The following is a 19001-nucleotide window of genomic DNA, read 5'->3' as shown; positions in this document are numbered from 1 at the left end:
ATTATTTATATATGTATATATTTAAAAGAAAGTTAATAGCGGAAGCTTCGGGCAGTGTGCTGGCTTTAACATATCACTTGGAAATGTAGGAGGGATGGCAAAAATTAACAGATTTCACAAACGTTTGCAGTAACAACTAGGTTTTCAAGAGGCTAGTTTGAATTCTAGTTTTAGAGGAGTTTAAAGATTTTTATTTGAGAGAGACAGAGACAGCGAGAGAGGGAACACAAGCAGGGGGAGTGGGAGAGAGAGATGCAGGCGTCCCAAGGAGCAGGGAGCCCAATGTGGGGCTCGATCCCAGGACCCTGGGATCACTACCGAAGGCAGATGCTCAAGGACTGAGCTACCCAGGCGCCCCTAGTTTTAGAGGAGTTTAAACAAACAAGTAAACATATACATATTTCCTTAAAGAGTTTCAATACATTTTAAAGTTTATGGATATAAAAATCTATAGAATTTGCAGTATCATATTCAATAATAAAACACATCTTTGGTTATGCTTTTACTTCTCTGATGTGTACATTTTGGAATGTGCCTATGATAAAAATAAAATGGGAAAGAGAAGGATTTTCTTCCTATTTGACCAGGCTCTCCTTTCTGCCACCAGTTTCAGAGCAGAGGTTAAGGGCATGAGTTCTGGAATGAGATTGCCCACTCAGGATTCTGGCTCTCCCTATGCAACCCTGGGCAAAGCAGTTAACTTTCTGTGACTCAGCGTCCCCAGCAACACAATGGGATAATACTGTTATCTACCTTATTAAACAAGAGCATTAAACAAGTAAGCGTATATAAGGTGCCTGACATGTAATCTCTGCCCCATAAGTAATCACTTTAGTTATTACAATAATTTGCAAATCGTGCTTCTCCATAAACAAGGTCAATTGTTATGTTATGATCATAAGTTGATATAATGAATACAAATGAGGTTCCTTGATCAAAAAATGTTTCCGTGGGGTGTTTAAAATGCCAACATTTGAGATCTCTTAATGGGGCAATACATTGCTTTTTAAAATTGAGGTACAACATAGACAATAAAATACACAAATTTTAAGTGTACAGTCTAAGAGATTTTACAAGCATATACACTTGTGTAACTACCATCTCAGTCAAGACACTTAACATTTTCAACATTACATAAGGTTCTTTAAATTCCTTTCTGGTCAATCCTAATCCTACCAGAAGCAACCATTGCTCTGATTTACATAATCACCATAGCTTAGTTCTGCCTGTTCTGGAACTTCATATATAGAACCATAATCCATGGACTCTGTATTCTTTTAGATTTGGCTACTTTCACTCAATATAAAGGTTTTGAGATTTATTTATGTGGTAGTGTTGGTTACTTTTGATATGGAACAGTAGCCCATTGTGTGGTATACTACAAATACTTTATCCACTCATTTGTTGATGGACATGGGGTTATGTCCAGTTTTAAACTATTAAGAATAAATCTGCTGAAAATTATAGTGTACATCAGTGTCCTTCGGTGAACATCGCTTTCATATCCATCATTTGTTCTGGGTAAATATCCTGGGGTGGAATGGCTGAGTTGTATGGTAGGTGTATGTTTACCTTTTTAAGAACGACATCATTTTTTAAATTAGTCTTACTACTTTACATTCTTTCCAGTAGTGTCTGAGTGATATAACTGTTCCACACCCTCTCCAACATGTCATGCTGTCAGTCTTTTAAATTTTAACCATTCTGGTGGATATGTGGTGGTATCTCACTCTGGTTTTAACTTGTGTTTCCCTGATGACCGAGCATCTTTTCGCATGCTTGTCGGTCATTCTTTTGTCTTCTTTGGTGAAGTATTCAAATATTTTTTTGTTTTTTACAAATTGAGTTTAATTGATTTATAGGGATTTTACTTATATTCTGGATACAAGTCCTTTCTCAGATATATGTACTGAGGATCTTTTATTCCAGTCTAGGGCTCGATACAAGTCCTCTGTCAGATACATGTACCCATAATCTTTTACACTAGTCGAAGCCTGGCCTTTCATTTTCTTAAGTTTCTCTTGATGAGTATTTTAATTTTTGTGAAGTCTAATTTAGCAGTTTTTTTTAAATTTTATGGTAACTGCTAATGCCCTAAGAAATTATCTAACCCGAGGTTATAAAGATATTGTCTTGTTTTCTTTCAGAAGAGTTATAGTTTTTCTTTTTTAGCGGGGAGGGACACAGGGAGAGGGAGAATCTTAAGCCAGTTCCAGACCCAGTGTGGACCCAACACGGGGCTCGATCCCACCACCCTGAGAGCATGACCTGAGCCAAAATCAAGAGTTGGACGCTTAACTGACTGAGCCACCAGGGCCCCCAGAAGAGTTATAGTTTAAGTTTTCACATCTAGGGTCTGTGGTCCATCTTGAATTAATCATTATGTGATATCTGTGTAAGGAGTCTAGGTGATTGTCCCTCCATGTGTTTATCTAGTTGTTCCAACACACTTTGTTGATAATACTATTCTGTTCTCATATAACGTCTTGGTGCCCTTGTCAAAAATCAGTTGACAAATGAGGTTTCCAGTTTGAAGCTACTTTAATTATTGCATTCCATTCATCCATTTTTTTCATTCATTCATTCATAGAGGGGGGAGGGGCAAAGGGATAGGGAGAGAGAATCCCAAGTAGGCTCCACACCCAGCACGGGGCCCAATGTGGGGCTGGATCCTACAATCCTGAGATCATGACCTGAGCCAAAATCAAAAGTCGGCCTTTCAACTGACTGGGCCACCCAGGCACCTCTATTGCATTCCTTTTAAAAACAAAACTTTTAGAAACCTATTATATGGAATCAATTTGGTACTTGTAAAAGTACATTCTTCACAATGTTATTACTTCATGCAATAACAACAACAACAAAATCAACTGGCCATATATGTGTGGATTTATTTCTGGACTCTGATACATTACTGTGTTTCTCCATCCTTCTGCCAAACCACACTATCTTGATTAATATAACTTGATATTTTTATAAGTCTTGAAATTACTATAAGTCCATTAATTTTATTTTATTGAGATAAAATTCCCACACTATAAAATGCACCATCTTGAAGTGAACCGTTCAGTAGATTTCAGGATAGTCAAGGAATTATGCAACCATCACCACTAATTCCAGATTTTCATCAACCTAAAAAAAAAACCCCAGGCCCATCAGTAGTCACGCCCTACTCATTCCTTCCACCAACCCCTGGCAATCATCAATATACTTTGTCTTCTATGAATTTACCTTTTGTGGACTTTTCATCTAACTGGAATCATATAATTTGTGATCTTCATGATTGGCTTTCTGATTCACTTAGCATAATGTTTTCAAGATTAGCCCATGTTGTAACTACAAGAATGTTTGAGCTCTTCCAGGTCCTTGCTTTCTGACATACATTTTAAAATCAGATTAACTGGGGCACCTGGGTGGCGCAGTCGGCTGGGCTTCCAACTCCTGATTTCAGTTCAGATCATGATCTCAGGGTCCTGGGATCGAGCCCCGAGTTGGGCTCCATGCTTAGCAGGGGGTCTGCTTAAGATTCTCTTCTCCCAGGGCACCTGAGTGGCTCAGTCATTAAGCGTCTGCCTTCAGCTCAGGTCATGATCCTGGAGTCCTGGGATTGAGCCGGGTTCCCTGCTCAGCAGGAGGCCTGCTTCTCTCTCTTCCACTGCCCCTGCTTGTGTTCCCTCTTTCTCTGTCTCTCTCTCTCTCTCAAATAAGTAAATAAAATCTTTAAAAAAAAAAAAATCAGATTAACCATTTGTACTTTTTTTAAGGTCAGTTAGAATTATGACTGGGATTGCACTGATTCTACTTATCAGTTTTTGGTACTGACTGCTCAATAATATTGAGAGTTACAATTCATAAACATGTTACAGCTCTACACTTACTTATTCTTAGCAACTGAATTATGTAATGATATTGCCTTAACAAATGTTTAAAGTATTATGGTAAAATAAAATGACAAAATGCGATGTAGAAATTAATTGAAAGATGAAAATAGCACTAAAACTAGTTAGAAATGCTTTGGGAATGAACGGGAAATTACAGATAGATAGATATATATCTAATTCTGAAGAGCAAGAAGAGGTGATTCAAGGAAATTTAGCAATCATCATTAAGAAGAAGATTATTAGGAGCTAAGCACAATGTAAACTAAATTCTTAGTGTGAAACAGTATACCTATTTTAATACTTAGACTTTAAAAGCGAACAGGTAACAAAAGCTCCAACTACATTAAGGATCTTGAAAATTTCATTACTGACTTTTCCTTTTGTGACTACCGTAACAGGGGTTTTGGCAGATAGAGTTTTAAAATTATTTTAACAGGAAAAAAATGTGACTTTGCATCGTAAGTAAAGGTACAAGGTACAATTAAATAGTCATTTAATAAGAAAACATATCACTCACTTAAATTTTCAGATGGTACCATAAATTCTTCAATTTCATCATCAGAATCATCAATTAACGGCATGAAGGCATATCTACATCAGAAACAAGGAGTAGTTTTATTAGTGCATTTAAACCTGTTCGGTTTTCAGTTCATACCTAAAAGCATCATTACATACAAAAAATATTTACATTAAAAAATTTCTTATAAATTCAAATTAAAAAATTTAATTATTTTACTCTCAAATTAGGAAAGATTATCAGCAATGAAACAGTGAAACTGGAGCTCCCAAGCCCTGCTGGTGAAAGTGTAAATGGGAAAGATCTTTCTGGAAAGCAGTTCTGCAATGTTCAGGGAAAGGAACTTCCTGATGTACTTTTTTCTCCCTGTCAAAAATCCTCCCTGCCCACTACTTGTTAACTTATCCCCTAACAAAAGGTAAATTGCTAATCTTACTGGTGAAAATAAAGTGTACTGACTAAGCCACATTTGCTAGGTCAGAAATACATTCAGAAAGCACTGCTGATAATAACAATAATCCTAGAAACAAACTAGTCCCTAATAACTAGGTACTGCTTCTACAAATTAGGCTACATTCATATTATGGAACGCCAAAGAGCCATTAAAAATAATGTGGTAGATCTAGGGGCATCTGGCTGGCTCAATCAGTAGAGCATGTGACTCTCAATTTCAGGGTCATGAGTTCAAGCCCCATGTTGGGCATGGAGCCTACTTTAAAAAAAAAATGTGGTAGATCTATACAAGATGATATGGAAAGACAGATCTTAAACAAGAAGGTGCAGAATGGTGGATATGTGTATGTACGTACTTATGTATAATTATTATATACTTTAAAAAAAAAGAATTATCTATTTATTTTACAGAAAGAGAGAGAGTGTGTGTGCATGCTCGCACAGTGGGGTGGGGCAGAGGAGACAGTTTTAAGCAGACTCTGCACTGAGTGTAGAACCTGACTCGGGGTTTGATCTCACAACCCTGAGATCACGACCTGAGCCAAAACCAAGAGTCAAGACGCCTAACCGACTGTGCCACCCAGGTGTCCCAATTACTATATACTTTTAAAAAGAGAGGGAGAAACGCACACTGGTATATACTTTTCCATTTTTCCTTAGAAGGGCATTCAAGAAACTTCACAACACTTTCCTTGGGGAAGAGGAGTGAGGCAAGGGCAGGTGGGCCATCCTATCACATGCAGCCAATGATACAACCTGAACTTACCACTCAAGCTCCTTATATTTTGGTTCCACTTTTCCTTTCAAGCTTTATTTCCCTCCAATGTAAGTAGTATTAACCAAAATACATGCCTCAATGACCTCCAAGGTATACCACGTTTTCACCCACTACCTCAGAAAATGTACACTGTTTCTCAGTTCAGCCTTTCACGGTTCTGCTTCTTTCCTTGAGGAAGATGCTGCCTTTCAAGGAGGCTTCCTCAACCCTCTTCAGTCTTCCCCCTGGGCTTCCTAGTTTATACATCTTATTTCACTGTCTTACATTATGTCTGTCTCCCTAGTTGATTGTGTACTCCTTTAAAAGTGAAGACTACTTGCTCAGTTTCTATAAATGTGTTTTTATTTGAACACAGTAGCAGTGATCAACAAATGCTTGCTAAATGTGAATTTTCCCATGGTAGGTACCTCTGATTGTTTGCTGATGGTCTCCACAAAAACATTATTACAATAAGGATAAGTGAAAAAAGGAAGCTCCAAAATGCATCATCAACCCAGCGTTCCATCCAATCCTATAACAAGGACAATTCAAACATGAAATATTAATTTTCTGATAAACACAGACAGATTTCCCATTCAAATAGTGTACAATGACAAACACTAATGAAATCCTTCCAACCAGTCCATCTTCCAAATAAGTACATGTTTTTTTAAGAAAATAAAAACTAAGAAATGCTATCTTCATCAAATTAACATGAATGCCTACTTCAGCCATTAATCAATCAGATAAACAAAATCCTAACACAAATTATATATACTACAGTGTCATAAAGAATTAGTGTTTAGGGAAGCCTGGGTGGCTCAGTCGGTTAAGTGTCTGCCTTCGGCTCAGGTCATGATCTCAGGGTTCTGGGATCAAGTCCCGCATCGGGCTCCCTGCTCAGCGGGGAGCCTACTTCTCCCTCTGCCTGCCGCTCCCCCTGCTTGTGCTTGCGCGAGTTCTCTCTCTGACAAATAAATAAGGTCTTAAAAAAAAAGAATTAGTGTTTAAAGGGGCTTCTGAGGTCATTTAATCTATTTTCTAGATGAGAATTGTGAGGCAGCTTAACAAGACAATCAGAAGCAAGTTCACAATGGGTACTTTTGACATGGCCGGTATTAGAATTTCCGAAGTGAAGATCTCGGTGCAATATTTTTCCCAATAAATTATTTTGCTTTTAGGAGATTTTATTATACATTGTTTGAAATGTTCCTAAAGGGCTGTTTAACATTATAAACACTCCTTTCCATAAAATTTTAGGGTCAACAGAAAGATTTACAAAACAAAAATAAAAATCCAAAAGATATACTTAGAACTCCAGGTGAAAAACCTAAGGTGACAGGAGGAGAAAAAAGAAATTCCAGAAAGTTCAGTTTCTTCTCTCACTAAATTATCCCTAAGGCAGAAGTCTAGGATGCACAGAGGGCTGTCTGTAATGCTTATTTAGAACTAGAGACTAGTTCAAAATCAAGAAGCCCCCGAAAAGGCCTTTTAAATTTTAAGTCTAAGAAACGTACCTTCTACCTAGAGAACCCACAGAGAGTATCTCCTGAATGTTCATAACGAGTGTACCATCTTAGAAATATGTCAGACTTAAGGCTTACTGTCCCATTTCGATATCAAAAACCTAATTTCATGGTATGCAAGAAGAAAAAGCTTTCCTGTTACCTTATGTTATATAGGAAGGTAATTATTTTTCAAAATATATAAAGGGGAAGTTGAAAAAAGAACATAATTGGACAAGTAGATTTAGGAGGAATATTTTCAGATTCATTTAAAGGAGGCAAAATTTCTTATAATTCTCTGTAAAATAATTCAAACTAAACTGAAAATCTCCACTAAAATTACCTCTGTTTACAAACTAAATTCTTCAAAATTACCCAAAATAGTATAATTAAAAATGAAAACTGTTTAAATAGGAAGATTATACTTACTGATTGACATTTTGCAATTCTAAATGTCTTGGTTGTCCACACCATAAACACTATAGAAGCTGAAACACACCAAAAAAAGTCACCTCTGAAGGAACATGCAATACTAAAATAATTTATTATAATAAAATTAAATAGCTTACCTAGTACAGCAAAGATCAGAGTATTTGTAAAGTGCCTGTATAAAGAAAATTTCACTGTGTTCTTTCTTAGCCTTAGAGTCTTCATGGTTTGTGCCAAACTTATAAATATGTGCAAAAAGTTAAGGAAAAACATTTTAAATAGTAATAAACAGTTTAAAAACAAAATAAGAATCTCTTACTACATTTCTAAAATTAGTACTGCTAAATATAGTTCCTATAAAAACACAAAAAATATTATTTTAATCAATATTATATGATCATGATACTGATTTTATCGCAGATTTTGTTTTATAATTTACCATTGTCTGAACTAAATAAACTCTGAGGAAGACAACAAGCAAGAAGCCCTATGATGTTCTCCTTCAACGTCAAGCTCCCAGAACATAGGATAGAGCAGTATATACACTAAAAACGAGCCACCTTAGGCCAGATACTCTTAATAGATCACATTATGACATACCCTTAGGCTTGTGCTTTTTGTCTCTGTTTCTTTCTTATTTTCTTCTTTCCAGTCTACTCTCTTTTTATCCTCTGAATGACGATAATTAAGAAGGGAAGTCAACAGGGGCGCCTGGGTGGCTCAGTCACTACGCATCTGCCTGCGGCTCAGGTCATGATCCCAGGGTCCTGGGATGGAGCCCCACATTGGGCTCCCTGCTCGGTGGGAAGCCTGCTTTGTCCTCCCCCACTCCCCCTGCTTGTGTTCCCTCTCTCACTGTGTCTCTCTGTCAAATAAATAAATAAAATCTTAAAAAAAATAAAAAGAAGGGAGGTCATCTATTAATTTTCCAATATATAAATTGAAAAATGAAATACGTTAAATAAAACAAATCTGGACTTAGCTAAGGAGGGACTTCATTCAAAAAATTACTGCAACAGGCAGAGGAGGCTTATTGCCATGGGGAGGATGTTCCAACTCTAAGATCTGCAAGAGTCCCACAGGTCAGGCCAGACAGGGCTTTGATTTTGTAGGGAGGGGAAAACAAGACTAGAAAACAGGTGTGGGGAAGTGGGTGGCATGACTGGATAGCTGCTCAGGGAACGACTTTCCCTGAGGTGTGCAGATTCTCGAGAAGGACCATGGAGGAGGGCTGTGGTAGACGAAAGCTCAGGGACCTAGGGAGGGAGACCGCTTAGTCTGGCCCAGGCTGGCGTTCTGGGCAGATTGGTCAGCAGGTACACAGGTCTGTGTCTGGCCTTGTCAAAGGTAACAAGGGGGCATCTGGGAGTCTCATGTAAATCCTATGGGACTTATGTCTCATGTAAGTCCTTTGAAGTAAGCCTTTCCCTGGAACACGAAAGGGTGGAGGTTTTCTCAACCATGGCTGTTTTCCAGGAGCACAGGGATCAGGTAAAGCTCAACACTGTCACGTATGAAGAAGCAAAAAGAGGCTTCTCCACTGACTCCTTGGCAGTGAGGCTGGGACTCAAGCCAGAGCACTCTGTAAATGGGAGTTGCTTCCTCTGGAGCATACCATCCAGCTTTGTTCATGAACTGTATACTGAACAAAACAGAGCAAAGACTGGAAGTGGCAAACTTTGGATTTATGCCTATTTTAAATTCCAAATACTTCATGAATCAGAAACTTCATGGTAGTACTCAAATTACCAAAACTGCTATTCAGTCTTCCTAAATGACCAGTGAGTTACGAAAGGAGATCAATTTCTAAAACAATGCAATTCAACCAATTAAGGCTACTGTCAGAATTTACAAAACAGTAAATATACTGTCTCCTTTTAACATTATCAAGACAAATGCTTTTTTAAAAATTCTTGACTAAAATGAATTTTCTACGTTAAAAATATGGTCACATTGAATAATTCAAAAGTATTTCTGAGAAGCCGAGGAATAAAAAGATCAAAAGCAAATTCAAAACTGCCTAAACCTCCACTTACCAAGACACTGTTAAATTTAAGTAAAGCTTAAATCATTTCTCCCTTTAAAGGAAAGTTGTTACGAAAGCAAACAGGCCCAGTTATCCTGAGGTGAGAAGCAACGGGAGCGTGTTGCTGCAGTAGGAAAAGGATATCCACCAGCACAAGCCAGAGTCAAGGAGAGAGAGAGGGAGACTGGCCAGAAGCACAAGATCAGAGTCATCTGCCTGCAGCAAAACAGCAAAAAGTTAAAACAAGCAGAAAAAAAGAGGAAGAGGGCTTCATGAGAAAAGCAATGGCTCTGAATTTTTCAAGTTATTTCTTCTTTTACTTGAGAACCAGATTCTTACGGGATAGCTGTGTTAGGTTCATCAGAGCAAAGGAAGCGGGGTCACTACGCAAGCACTCAGGTCTGTATGTACGTAGACCTGCTTCTCTTGCTTGCCATTTGTAATCATTCAAGAAATCTACTCTTCCTGTACAGATAATGCAGACTTCTCATTTCAGTAAAGAAAACTGCCAAATAACCATCTGAAAGCAAACATAGGAAATTCAGGTTCAAGCTGAAATGGATACTAAGTTTTCTTTCTTTCACCATGAAACACTAACCAAGATAATTTTAATTTCTGGATTTCTTTATGACTTTTATTTCTAACACCTTTATTAAATGTATTAATCATTAAGCAAACTAAATCTTTTGCCTTGTTTTCCTTATCTCCCCACTCCAATCTGGCTCATTATATGTTGGAATAGATCAAAGTCAACGCTGTCCATAAAGGTGACAAATTGCCCTCATTCAAATCCACATGGAATTGGGCCCTTAGAGCTGCTTGTCTTTGGAATTTTCTGCCAAGTTGCATTACTGTTTTTCCCAGTGAACTACCTTGTGGTTGGTTAAGAACAAGAAATCTTTGAAATACATATCTGTGAATTACCAGCGTAAAAGATAATACAGATTTTTAAAAATGCCATGTCTATAGCTCAATTAGTTGACTGAGGAACATACTTGCTAACTTTAATTAAGGCTCCAAGCATATATAATTTTGGAGACAAGACAATTCCAAATTAAGCAGATATCCTAAGCTCACTTTCTAAATGCACAATGACAGAAGGGAAGACGTTAAGATCCAGAGCTGGCAATGCTGAGACTAACAGCTAGGTTCACCTGCACTGCGATTCTGCCTATCCTGATGCCAGGTATGTTCATCCTGCCTGCCCCTTCTCCTCAGGTCAGCTGAGCATCCCTAACAAGTGATAGGGCTGCAGCAGAACAGGTACCATGGCCCCTGGGGATGAGCTCTCATGGCCAGAGTACTGGTCATGGGCAGAACTGAGGACTGTAGTTGACACCTTTTCAACAGCTCAGTGTCGTTAAATGTGTTTTCATGTGGAAAATATAAAAATTACACTACAATAAGATTAGTATCATTGTTGGAAAAGATAAGATGTATTTAACTATAATTTCTTTCAACAAACTTGGATTCTAAAGTAGTATCTTCGACCAGAAGTAGAACAGATTTTTAAGCAAGTTTGGTCAGAAACAACTCTTTAAATCAGGTGTTATTTCTTAACTAGATACTCTTCAGAGAGTAGGGAATCCACGGATGTAATTTTGGAGGCTTTTAAATGCCCCACTGCAGGCAACACTTTTGTGGGGTGTGTGTTTCTATCTTGTAAAAAGAGGCTCCCCAGCTTTCATTCGATTTTCAAGGGCATCTTTGGTCCCAAGACCCAAACAAGGCTAAGAACCACTGCTTTAGGGAGTAGGGATGGTAACTTAAAAGGCTTTTTTCTTTGGTTTTTAACTTGGAAGCATACTAAAAACTCACAAACAGGGAGTTTAAAGAGCAGACAGACTGGGTTTCAAAGAAACCACCCACAGGGGACTCAGAAAGGGCCATGTCTGTTAGCGTGCCTGCAGAAAGGGGTGCTTCCTTGCAGAGGAGGAACAGAGAAAACTAAAGCCCTCTCTGGCCTCCCTGTGAGAGATAAAGATGAGAAAATGGAAAGGAATTACAAGGAAACAAAAAAACATTTAATATTAAAAGCAAAAAGACAAGTATTGAAGACAGTGGAAACAAAAAAAACTTGGTAAAAAAAAAATCTATCTAGAGAAAAGAGTTTCAAAGAGGATGTAAATGCAGAAGAAAGAGATAAAAATAATGTTCTGGGATATGCATAACACTGAATTCTGCTCTGACCAGGTCACAGTTTCTTTAGAGTTCCTCCCATTTCCACGAATGCATATTTGAGGGCTCTGCCTTGGAGTTAAGAAGAATGGAATTTCCCAGACTCCACTGAAGTCACTGAAGCAGTGAGGAGGGTCCTCAAGGATGGGTTACCACGCCTCCAAAACTTCTCTTGCTGTAACATGGCTTCTGTCCCACCAGTGTCACTGAGTCTGCTCTCCTGATGTCCCATTTGTGGCCTCTGGAAGGACCAAAGCCAGGTGCACCTTGGCAGTTCATCTCTCTGTAGTACTGGTCACTGTTGACCACCCTTCCTTACCAAAGCTTCACCCCAGGACAATTTCTGGGCTCTTCTACTTCCCTTTTCCCTGGTGTTCCTTTCATGCACATTTCCACCCCCACTGGGCACCATCCTGGGCCTTTCCTCTCTCTGATCTACATGTTCTTGGCTCGCTTCCACGGGCTGCGACCTTCTCTCACATGAAGATGACCTCCAACCGTCACCAGTTCCAATTCCTCTTACAAACCCTGACGGGGATCTCCAACTCTCTACTTAACACTAATGCCCTAGGCAGCTCACACTTCATCCATTATGGTCCCTTCCCTAAGTTCATTGCCTTGGGGATGGCAACACTGTCCCCAGCCACCCAAATGAGACAGCAAGACCTCTCTGGAGCTCTCTCCCTTCTTTTCCCACCCATTTCTACTAAGTCTATCATCTGGAGTCTTTTTTCCATTCCCTCTGCCCTATTTTTAACCTATCTCTTTTTTGGACTACTGCAAATGACTCTTTACCAGACTTCCTATCTCTAGGTTCTAGACTTTCCTTTTCCAGGTCATTTTTATATTTTTATACGATTTTAAATAATTTCTACAGCCATCGTGGGGTACGGACTTAAAACCCTGAGATCAAGAGCTGCACGCTCTTGGGGTACCTGGGTGGCTCAGTTGGTTAAGCATCTGCCTTCGGCTCAGGTCGTGATCCTAGGGTCCTGGAATCAAGCCCTGCATCAGGCTCCCTGCTCAGTGGGGAGCCTGTTTCTCCCTCTGCCCCTCCCCCTGCTTGTGCACTCTCTCTGTCAGATAGATAGATAAAATCTTAAAAAGAAAAAAAAGAGTTGCACACTCTTCCAACTGAGTCAGCCAGGTGCCCCTTCCAGGTCATTTTTAAATGTCATTCTTGAGTTCTTTCTAACACAGATTTCATCATGCTACTCACCTGTGCAGCTTTCATTCCCCTTTCCTTTCTCCCTGCAGAAGGAACTTGAGACTCTTGAGCCCGTCATTCTATCTTTCCCTTCTGGTCCCACCTTCCAGGATTCTCCCACATACGTCCACTTATAGGCAAGCTACTCTGGGACATTCTACCACTGCACCCATATTTTCACGCTTCCAACTATTTGCTCCCCTCAATTCTTCCCAGGATGCCTTTTCCCCAATTCTTTCCCCAGTTAACCTCATCTGTCCTCTCGGTCACAATTTAATGTCACCATCTCTGTGAAGAGATTGGTGATTTTTGCACTAGAATTACTTTCTCTTTCCTCTGTTTGCATAGCACCTCTTTAAAATGGCAATTTCTATTGCTATATTGCTCCTAGTTATATGTTTGCCTTCCCTCCCAGAGTGTGAATTCCTTAAACGCAGGGACAATACCTTTTTCTTCTCTGCCTCCTCAGCATGGGGCACACAGTAAGTACTTAAGTTTGCTGAACTAACAGAAAAAATAAAGATATTCTTTGTTTGGGGAACTATTGCTTTCAACTAAATTCCTATATTGAGGTTAAAAATAATGTATACCTATATTTCTATTATTATAAATACAAACTGAAAGTAATCTGATTTTAATGATACAACAAACTACTTTAGGACACAGTAAAGGATATAAACCATATAAAAATGGAGTCAATAACTGCCAAAATAATGTCACCAAAAATAACAGCTAAATGGTTAGAACCCTGAAAGATAAAAATAGGGGGAAAAACCTGAATGTAAATGTTTCATTATATTATAGAAATTATATGAAAAAGAAAAACAATTTAGCTCATCTCATCACTTTACAAAAGCCACATAAAAATTTTATTCCTAATAAAATTGTGTCTAAGCTCATGGAAATTTTTGTTTTGGCAGCAACAGATGTTAGCTTGTCATCTACCTGTTCAATTACAATGTAAAATTGCATTATGGAATGGCAAATAAAACGTGTCATGTCCCCAGCCCCACTTAGGTCAATTTCAATCTCTCCCCTCTCCACACCAAATCTACCACCAGGGCCACTAATGAAATGGACTCCTGATCTTCCCTACTATCTGTGAAGGGACATGGAGAAAAAAAAAGAAAAGGAAGTGTGGAATGGTAAAAACAAACCATAGGTGAGACACTTTAATCACAAGTTGACAGAAAATCATATTTAAATATTTAAAAGTTATATTGAAGACATTGGCTATGTAAAATTTTAAAGAAATACAATGTATATACCATATCTGCATGTGGGATATTTATCTTTTTTCTTTCTAGCAAAGACTAGTTCCTGTAAATTATATACGTAAATGCAAAGCTCTTCATTAGTCTGTAAAAATGAGAATAAATGTACCTTTCAAAGAGTCAAAGATGAAAAGAGCAGGTGTATCTAATACAGAAGGCAGATGTATCAAAGATAATAGAAAGAAGAACGAGGCTTTTAACAAATTGAACAAATGGCCTGCTTCAAGATCAAAATATGTGAAGTCAACTTAATTGGCAACATAGGATCATTCACTCTGTGCAGTGATCTGATTTACACAACCAGTCCAAAAGATATTTTGGGTAAAAATTACTAGGTTCTTTGAATCAAGCAAAATATAATAAGCTGCTTAATCACTCAGTCATCAGCCATATCATTAAGAAAAATGGAGAGCTAGAAATCTAGGGGTTTTCCCAGATATAAATGTTCTGCCTCTTCTTAGAGAGTGAAGTATTTGCTGCCTACATCACCCAAGTCATTTCTCCCTGGACACTACCTTCTCGTGGTTCCTCCAAGAATGGAGTCTGCTGAATCCCCAAACACTGAGTCCACAAGAGTCAGAGAATACTTATAACCAAATGAGACTTAAGAGTGATGAGATGTAATGTCTGCATGTGTGAAGGATACAGTTAATTCTGTTCACTTCCACGGGTTTAGACCAAGGGTTAAGGAAGAAATGAATGTGTTCAGACTGCATAATGATAAAGACAAATGTTCTTTATAAAGAATAACCATGAGCATTTTTGAGATGGAGCTAATTCCTGGGATGACATCAAGTGGTGCCTTCATAATTGGTCATATTTTAAGAAGTGCTCTGTCTGGACTTCTACTACTTTGAGGAAGTATTTAAAAAGGGAAATATTCCATAGGGGGAAAAAAAAGGCTCAAATTGGGCCTTTTTCATAATTGTTCTGTCTTTAAAAATTTATCTCAGAGATATAAAGTAAATCCTATTTCACAGCAACAACAAAAAGGGATGAAGTTGGAATCATGTGGTTTTTACCCCAATAACTCTCATCACGCCTTCAATAGCTGCGAAGATAAAGTAAAGAATCCCCAGTCCGACCACCCGGTGCATGACTGTTCCTAAACGGGGCCTGGAATGAGGAAGAAGAAACAGAAAAAAAAGAAAAAGAAAAAGCACCGGTAAGTAAAATGCATCTGAATACAGTAACTGGTCCCATTTCCAACACAGAGAAGTTATTATCTAATCAAAGCAGTCTGCTCCCTGCCATCCGGCCTCTGTTTCCTCGGTTTTAAAAAACAGCCTCTTTCCCGGGAACAGGGCAGAAACAGGCTCAGGAGACATGGGCCTCCTTCTCTAGAACTAGAAGCTGTACCGACACCCATGAAGCAACATGTTGAGACCACCCGTGCCAGAGGATTAGCATTAACACAGGTACTCACTGCACCGGATGGAAGAGCAGCCTGAGGAAACCTAGGAGGCTAAGTGCCAACTTCTAAGTGTCACTGGCAGAAACAGTAACTTAATTCTTTCATGAACATTAATCCACTGATTTTCTGACTTGGGCAGAAAAAGAACAGGAGTATTAGGAGATCAAATTCTATTCCCTTTCTTCTCTCAATGTCTAAAACAAGAGTGCTAACACACTGTAGTTTCCATTCTTTACACTGGAAAGAATTAAAATAACATTTTTGATTCTTAAAAATATCAATGATTTGGGAAAATGCAAAGACAGTAATTTTTGTGATGAGTAATTTGAAAACAGAACTGAAATTTCATGAAATTTGCAAATCATATAGCACAAACGTTTCAGCTCAAAAACCCTCTTGCCAGAGTAATTAGGAAAAAAAATTGATTTTAGAAAAATACTTAATGTAGTCACTTTAAAACAAAATCTAACTAAAAATTAAACTAATATCCATAGCTTATATTGAAGACTCTGTATCTGATTTAGTTCATCTAAATTCTGACTCATTACAGCCCCTAACTGGAACCTTCCAACAGCCAGAACCATGAGTGCTCTGAAGTTTGTAACTAGAATTATGAGGTACAAGATTCCACATGAGGACTCTGTGTTCTGTATACTGTACTAAGGCCAAAAACAAACAAACCTCCCAAGACCCCAAAAAGCATTTGAAAAGAAATCTTAATAAATACCCAGTGGAAAAAAGGTTTCCTGGCTAAAATCTTGCTAACTACACTGATCTCAAGCTCACAAGCACATGTATGTGCGTTCAATGCATATTTACTGAGCGCCTACTACGTGCCAGGGACCGTGCTGGGGTCTTAAGACGCAGCAGGACACAAGATAGGCAAAGCTTCTACTCCAAGTGAGGGCAAGACAACAACTCCTAACATATGCATCAAGCGGTGCCCTAAAAGGGGTGACGATCAGAGTGACCGAGGGTGTGCACCACACTGGGAATTCCAACAGCACTAGCCTCTCTGGGAGAGGATGGTGAGCAGAGACAAGAGTGAGGAAGCAGGGCGCCTGAGTGGCTCAGTCGTTAAGCGTCTGCCTTCAGCTCAGGTCATGATCCTAGGGTCCTGGGATTGAGCCCCGCGTCGGGCTCCCTGCTCCGCGGGAAGCCTGCTTCTCCCTCTCCCACTCCCCCTGCTTGTGTTCCGTCTCTTGCTCTTGCTGTCTGTCAAATAAATAAATAAATAAATAAATAAATAAATAAATAAATAAATAAATAAATAAATAAATAAATAAATAAATAAATAAAAGAGTGAGGAAGCAAACCACGCCCAGGATCTGGGGGGAAGATGCTTACAGGCAGAAGCCTTTATGGCACTGTGGGGAAGTGTCTGTTGTGTTTAAGGAACGGCAACAGCAAGAAAGCCAGCAGGACAGAGCAGAGTGTTCAAAAAGGAAGAGCGGCAAGAGGTGAGATCAGCCATCTAAAAAACCACAGAAGGGAATTGGATTTATTGAGTGAGATGAGCAGAAAATGAGATCTTAGTTACATTTAAAAAGGATCGTCTCGGCTGCTGCTATCTGAAAAGACTGACAGACCAGGGCAGATGCAGGGAAACCAGTCAGGAGGGTACTGAAGTCATCTAGGGAGAGAAGATGGTGTTTAGACCCAGGGTGGTGGCTGTGGAAGGGAGGGGTGGGTTCACTCTGGATGTGTCCTGACGCTAGAGCCAAGAAACTAGATGAGCATGCCCCAGGGATGCGAGTCGCTGGAACAGAGGTCTGGGGCCTGAGCCTGGGGCACTTCAGTGCTGGAGCTCAGGAAGACAGAGTCTAGCAGGGGGGCTGGGAGGAGCGGCCAGGGCTCCAAGACTCAAGCTGCCACAGGGCCCTTGCACAAAGCCTGAGCAAGGCCATGTGTTTTGGCAACAGAGGTCCAGGTGATTGACAAGAGCAGTCTCGATGGAGGAGTGGAGGCAAAACCTCACTAGGGTTATGTTCAGAAGAAAATGACGGAAGTTGAACTGGCAAACACAGACAATGCATCTGAGAAATGATGCTGCACAGGGATGAAGAGAAATGAAGGAGAAGCAGAGGAGAGGGCCGGCTGGGATGGAGGGAGATTTGCTTTGGAAGATGACCGAAGTAACAGCATGCCGTTGGCAGTGACGCAGCTCAGGAAAACTGATGACCCCGGAGGAAACAGAGCCGGCTGCTGGAGCAGCTGCTTTGACACAGGAGAGGTAATGGGATCCAGAGCACAAGGGCAGGAGCAGAACTTAACCACTGCCTTTCAAGAGGAGGAAAACGCTGTATGTGGTCCAGAATGGGGGGAATGGTACAGATTTGGTGGTAGGAATGCACTGAATTCCCTTCTGATGGCTTCCATTTCCTCGAGGAGAAAAGAACCAAGACCAGCTAAGACGGACGTGCGTAGGAGGGGAGAGAAGGGGGTAGAATAGTGTTCTGTAGGGTGGGAAAAGGGCCATCAGCCAGCACGAGGGTCTGAGCAGTGTTCTGTAGGGTGGGAAAGGGGCCGTCAGCCAGCACGAGGGTCTGAGCAGTGTTCTGTAGGGTGGGAAAAGGGCCGTCAGCCGGCACGAGGGTCTGAGCAGTGTTCTGTAGGGTGGGAAAAGGGCCGTCAGCCGGCACGAGGGTCTGAGCAGTGTTCTGTAGGGTGGGAAAAGGGCCATCAGCCAGCATGAGGGTCTAGAAACTGCGAGGGGCATTAAGGGCACACTTAAAGTTCTCGGTCATGAAGGGAATGAGCCTGCACTGTGGTCAGGCAGGTTCTTCTGCTTGGGTATGAGCATGAGGCTCAAGGGAGACTGACAAAGAGAAAGGCGGAGGGCTTCAGGTGTATGCAGATATTCAGCACTCTGCAGGATCGACGGAAGGTGGCGGGATCAAAAGGCCAGAAGCCACACTAGGGTCAAAGAAGAAGTGGGCTGATCTATTGGGAAAAATAAATGGCAAACAGCGAAGACGACAGTTGAAAAGAGGATTAACATTTGCAATGATAAAGAGGGTACAGTTAAATATAATAGTAAAGGTTAGGAAGTGGCAGTGGGAATCGGTAACTGACGTGAGGGACAGGCAAGAGCAGCCGAGGTGCGGAGATGAGGTCCGGTTACTCACGGGATCACCCACACAGCTACTGAAATCACAGGGAATTCTGACACAGGAAGTGTTGAGAAAGACAGAGAAGCAAGCACTCGGAGAGCTAAGGGACGAGGGGGTAAGTCTGGAACTTGAAAGGCAACTGCGGTTGAGAAGATGTAGCAGGTGATCCAGTCTGGAAGCTTGAGCTTCTGGGAGCCGGAGAGTTTTTTTGTTTTTTTTTTTTTTTAAGATTTTATTTATTTATTTG

General features: G+C 40.1%; 1 protein-coding gene across 2 annotated transcripts in view; it reads right to left on the bottom strand.

Annotated features, from left to right (window-relative positions):
• TMEM87B (transmembrane protein 87B) overlaps window positions 1-19001 on the bottom strand; it is a 49987-nt gene that overhangs the window by 8952 nt on the left and 22034 nt on the right. The window contains exons 10-15 of one of the 2 annotated variants that reach the window (XM_027621440.2): window positions 15250-15343; window positions 9713-9784; window positions 7683-7791; window positions 7543-7601; window positions 6037-6140; window positions 4399-4472 (exon numbers count right to left, since the gene is read on the bottom strand). In XM_027621440.2, the coding sequence (XP_027477241.1) occupies window positions 4399-4472; window positions 6037-6140; window positions 7543-7601; window positions 7683-7791; window positions 9713-9784; window positions 15250-15343 (512 nt within the window). Of the gene's footprint in view, window positions 1-4398; window positions 4473-6036; window positions 6141-7542; window positions 7602-7682; window positions 7792-9712; window positions 9785-13629; window positions 13702-15249; window positions 15344-19001 lie in introns of both variants that reach the window. The other variant, XM_027621439.2, reaches the window with a different exon arrangement.

Source organism: Zalophus californianus, chromosome 8 (assembly GCF_009762305.2).
Source record: "Zalophus californianus isolate mZalCal1 chromosome 8, mZalCal1.pri.v2, whole genome shotgun sequence".
NCBI lineage: Eukaryota > Metazoa > Chordata > Mammalia > Carnivora > Otariidae > Zalophus > Zalophus californianus.
The sequence above is the reverse complement of the archived record's forward strand: the minus strand, read 5'-3'. Positions and strand labels throughout refer to the sequence as shown.